Source organism: Ovis canadensis, chromosome 13 (genome assembly GCF_042477335.2).
Source record: "Ovis canadensis isolate MfBH-ARS-UI-01 breed Bighorn chromosome 13, ARS-UI_OviCan_v2, whole genome shotgun sequence".
NCBI classification, from domain to species: domain Eukaryota; kingdom Metazoa; phylum Chordata; class Mammalia; order Artiodactyla; family Bovidae; genus Ovis; species Ovis canadensis.
Window position 1 is genome coordinate 57,012,041 of NC_091257.1, and position 4,471 is coordinate 57,016,511.

At 50.4% G+C, this 4,471-nt stretch overlaps 1 protein-coding gene across 1 annotated transcript; it reads right to left on the reverse strand.

Annotated features, from left to right (window-relative positions):
- Positions 1–1,723: 1,723 nt before the first annotated feature.
- CST11 (cystatin 11) lies at positions 1,724–4,271 on the reverse strand. Its single transcript, XM_069546341.1, has 3 exons — positions 4,047–4,271; positions 3,378–3,482; positions 1,724–1,807 (listed from the first exon to the last, which is right to left on the reverse strand). The coding sequence occupies exons 1-3, from the start codon at positions 4,269–4,271 to the stop codon at positions 1,724–1,726; spliced, it is 414 nt and encodes a 137-aa protein (XP_069402442.1).
- Between the last annotated feature and the right edge of the window lie 200 nt (positions 4,272–4,471).

Sequence of the window (4,471 nt, forward strand, 5' to 3'; positions counted from 1 at the left end):
ACACATGTCCTGCCTTTCCTTTATTCTCCAACCCACCCCCATCCCAGCCCCCAGCTCCAGACAAAGCAGTCAAAATGCCAGAAGACAGTTGACAGCTGATTAATTAGATTACGCTGCTACTGCCGGTGTTCTTACAAATGGCTGTTTGTTTGAATATTGGCTTTGTGTTAGGCATTGTATTGAGTGACTTAGATGCATTTATCATCATTAATCTTTACAACGATTCCGAGAAGTAGGTACTGTCATTCTTGTTTAAGGATAAGGAGACTATAGGTTAACATTTTCCCAGACGGTTGGTAGAGGGGACTCTCACTTGGGCCCCACCTGAAATGGAGTCCTGAGGACTCCAGAACTTTTGATGGGAGAGTAGAAGTTGAAAAAAACAAATTGTTCTTTGAAAGCTGCAGCCTTCGCTAGCTGTTGGGGACGCGGTGGCTGCTGCCAGCTCACAGATCACCCATGCCCTGTCCCCTCAGTGTCTGCCATGTCTCTCACTTCTCATCCTTCTGTGCACACAGACTCCAAATGCCAACACCTGTTCCCATCACCTCTGGCTGCTTGCTCTGCCCTCGAGCCATCATGAGCTACAGGTTCCAGGGAAGTAATGCCCGGCACCCTGCAAAAGGAGATAAACGCCCCAGCTACCTCTCTGCCAGCCGATGGCTGCTGTGTGGGCCTGTGAGTCTCCCACAGAGTCCCTAGAATCCCCCAGAGACATTAAACCTCAAGGCTTTTGCTCAAACTCTTGGGGAGGCTCATCCTTTCCCTACCTTGTGTGAACCAGGGCGAATGTGACTCTGTGAACCACAGGTGCCATCTTGAGACCACACAGGGGAAGTTGAGTGGGGAGCTAAGCCTGGTGACATTACTTGACATCCTGAATCAAGCTGGTGGGTGGGGGTGCTTATTTCTCACTGCTAATGTGACATCCGTGAAAGGGCACCCCCTTTAATGCAGCATTCCTGGTTTCTCTCTGCCCTCAAACACTGCCTTCCCGGAGGAATTCATCTGATGGGTTTGTTGGGAAGAATAAATGGGGCATGATAGCCCACATCCTCCTCCTCTCACAGGAAGGAAAACAAGAAACCAAACATCATTGTGGTTGGTTTGCAAATTGTGGGAGAGAAATCCTTCCAAAAAGAGACCTGCTCTGGTCCAATGCAGCTGATGCTGGGGTATGAGTCTAATTCTGAAGTCTGGTATCAGAAAGTGCTCGTGCCTGCAAAAATAAGGCATGTGCCCTCCTCTTTTCAATTACTTGCATTGTTTGTCCTTGTTTCTTCTTGTTTCACACTTTAGACAAGAAAGACTGGGCATCTCAGAGATGTCATCACAGGCATTCTTGCCAGTATCTTAGTGTTTAATTAAGTAATTAGAGCATCTTCCTTTGTTATCCTTCCCCCTTTTCTCAACTTATTTTAAAATCTAAACAATCCTACTTGATATAAAGATGAGGTTGAAGTTCTGCTATCATGAAGGTGTATAAGCTATAAGGACAAGAATTATACATGTCATCTCACTTAGACCCCCAAACTGCCCTAGCCCAGAAGAACTTCAGATCATTTTATTATAAGTTAAAGAATCTGGGGGGAAAAGAGTGGAATCATAAACATTCAGAGCATGAAGAGCACAGGTTGACCAACATTTATTTTCTCCACTGAGAGTTCCTGTTGGGTGCAGGGTAACTTGATGCACAGTATCTGTGGTCTGCACTCTGAGACACCTAGACATTTGTGCAGTTTTGAGCCAGAACTTTATACTTTTCAAACCAGGGAATAACAAATACTGAGAAGTAGCAATCGATTTTCTAAAACAAACACAAAACAAAATGTAGAAAAGATCAACACACAAGGTAAACATTTTAAAGGGGAAAGAAGGTGTTAGACATGTGGATGGGGAAATGACAGGCTCCCCCCAACCCTGCCCCACCCAAATCCACCTCCGGGCAACGTGTGGGTCTGTCTTTATTTTGATTTTAAGGATTTGATAGTGTCTCTGCTGAAACCACCCCCACAAAACCGCCTTCTGCCCCTGGTTGGAATTGGAGACTGGAGATAAAGTGTCTCCCCACCCACATCACTGTGGGAACAACTGACTTTCTCCCTCTTCCTTTCTATGCATGTACTGTTCCTGTCACACTTGCCCTTGCTTGCTCCCCGCCCTCTCTCCCTCCACCTGCTCTCCTACCTCACCCCTTCACGCCTCCCTTCACCTTCCTCCCATGCGACCCACTCCCTCTCCTTCTCTCCTTCCTTCCTTCCATCTGTCCATCCGCCTGTCACCACACCTTCGCCTTCCTTCCTGGTTCTCTCCCAAGATCCCATTTCTTTTCCAACAGTGAAAGCTCGATCAACAGATTTTGTACATTATTAGCATTTCATAGTGTGATTTTGCTTTCCTGCTCTCTTAGAAATCCCAGGGCAAGGACACGGTGGGGTTGGAGGCTTAAACATTGACATTTCTCCCAAGATAGAATTCACTGACAATTCAATCTCTCACAGTGACAAGACTAAATTTACTGTAATCATCAATTACTCTTTTCATAGACTTCATGATCTTCTCCACCAACAAGTCTAACTTGCTAGATTTTGAAGACTTTTCCATGGAAGGAGGAGCCTGTGGATGGACACGTTTATCACACAGGCCACTAGAACTAGGATGGCCAGAAATCTAGGAACCAAACCAGGACATGTTGTAAGCAAATAAGGATGGTGTTAACAATGACACTAGGAAGTCAGACAGCAAACAGGACTGTCCTAGGCAAGATTACTATGTGATCACCCTCACATAGTCCCTTTGGGTAAAGAGCTGTGGTTTGCAGGGCCTGTAGGACTTGAGATCTTCAAGGCCCCTGAGCACATGGGCCCTTCTGACGTGTGTGTGTGTGTGTGTGTGTGTGTGTGTGATGGTACACCTCCTGAGTGATGATGGCCCAGCTGACCTTCCCAGTATGAGAACACTGGGTGGGGATGAAGCCATTTTTGGGGAGGTGGCTCCTCACCAGGTCACGTGCCTGCAGGCTTCTCCCCTCCCTGACCCACTCCACCCCTGATTGAACTATTCCTGACCCATTTTCCTATCGCTTCCTCCTGTTCGCTTCAACACTGCTGGTAAAGGAACAGAGCCTACAGCCCAGTGATTGCGCGTTCACAACAGGCTGATGTTCAGATATTCAGTGGGTGCACCAGCAAAGTCCTGCAGCCGCTAAAATATTATTACAACCAGCTATTTGCCTGGGGCCAGAGCGCTCCGCCCCAACCCTGCAGTTCAGCCACTTCTGCTCCTCCACCTGGGCCCCCTGTCTCCCCATCGTTCTTCCAACAGCTGAGAAGCAGAGCCCCGGGAGGTGAGCCCTTTCTTGATGACATGCCCAGTACCTTGTAGAGTTTCCCTTCCTGGAAGGAGCAGTTGGTCAGCTCCGACTTGAGGCAGGTAGTCCGCCGCATCTCCAGGTTGACCTGATACTCCAGGTGGTCAGTCAGCTGTGGGAGGCAAAGACGAAGGATAAAGGACCCCTCTCCCATCTCTGTCACTTCCGGGGGTGGGAGCTCCTCATGGGGCACCCAGGTTGGAGGCCCTCCTTGGACATACCCATGGGTTCCCCTCTCCCCTTCCTGGTTGCCTCCCCTGGCCCCTCTGCCATTTGAGCAGAATTCCCCAGAAGCCACTCCATGGGCAAAGTCACCCTTGGTGACCCATGTGTTGCTGATGTAAAGGGCAGAGAGCAGCAGGCTAGACTCTGAGGGCCAGCCTGCCTCAGCCGTGGGTGCTGGGTGCTGCTGCCCTCATGGAGACAGCCCCCGACGTGCACACACATGGTCTCCCAGTGCCCAGGAGTCCCCTTCCCACAGCTCAGGCCCTTGAACCAGGATGTACCACCCTGGTCTTGGGTATCATTTAAGCGACTCCACTTTATCCGCTCCAGGAGATTTCTGCGTCTCTTGAAACACCCACTTTGGACTAAACGAGACTGAGTTCACTTGCATGGCTGCCCTGAACCCACAGATCCCCAGAGAAGGGCACGAGGGGAGGGGAGGCACACAGACCCTCTTCACGGCCTTCAGGACACGCACGATCCTGAAGTTGTACAGGTCCTCGTTCTTCTTGTTGAAGTCCTCAGTCAAAAATTCCATGGTGGTCACCACCACGGGGTCTGACACAGGCACCTCGTAGACAAGAATGAAGGTCCTCCGCTTTGACTGACAGCTGAGGGCCACCAGAGCCCCCACAACAGCCAGCAGCAGCCGGGGGCCCTGCCAGGGTCTGGTCATTGTGGCTTGCCCTGCCTGGGGCTGCTCTGCCCAGTGGACTCAAGGCAGCTGGGTGCCACCCACACCCACGGCCGTTCTTCTCCTCTTGATCTTGCAGGTGAGAGCCCGCTGGGGGAGCTGGGCAGACTTGCGTCCTCCTCCCAGGCCTCCTCATCTGAAATACACACACCCACCAAACCCCCCCAACCCCCTTCTCTAGG

What these genes read in the sequence shown, in the direction of transcription:
- CST11 (XM_069546341.1), bottom strand. Translation starts at nt 4,271, where the DNA reads ATGACCAGACCCTGGCAGGGCCCCCGGCTGCTGCTGGCTGTTGTGGGG. An exon ending in TCCTGAAGGCCGTGAAGAGG is followed by an intron (nt 3,483 to 4,046) that starts GTCTGTGTGCCT and finishes TGCCTCCCACAG; the next exon opens with CTGACTGACCACCTGGAGTA. An exon ending in AGGAAGGGAAACTCTACAAG is followed by an intron (nt 1,808 to 3,377) that starts GTACTGGGCATG and finishes TGTTTGTTTTAG; the next exon opens with AAAATCGATTGCTACTTCTC.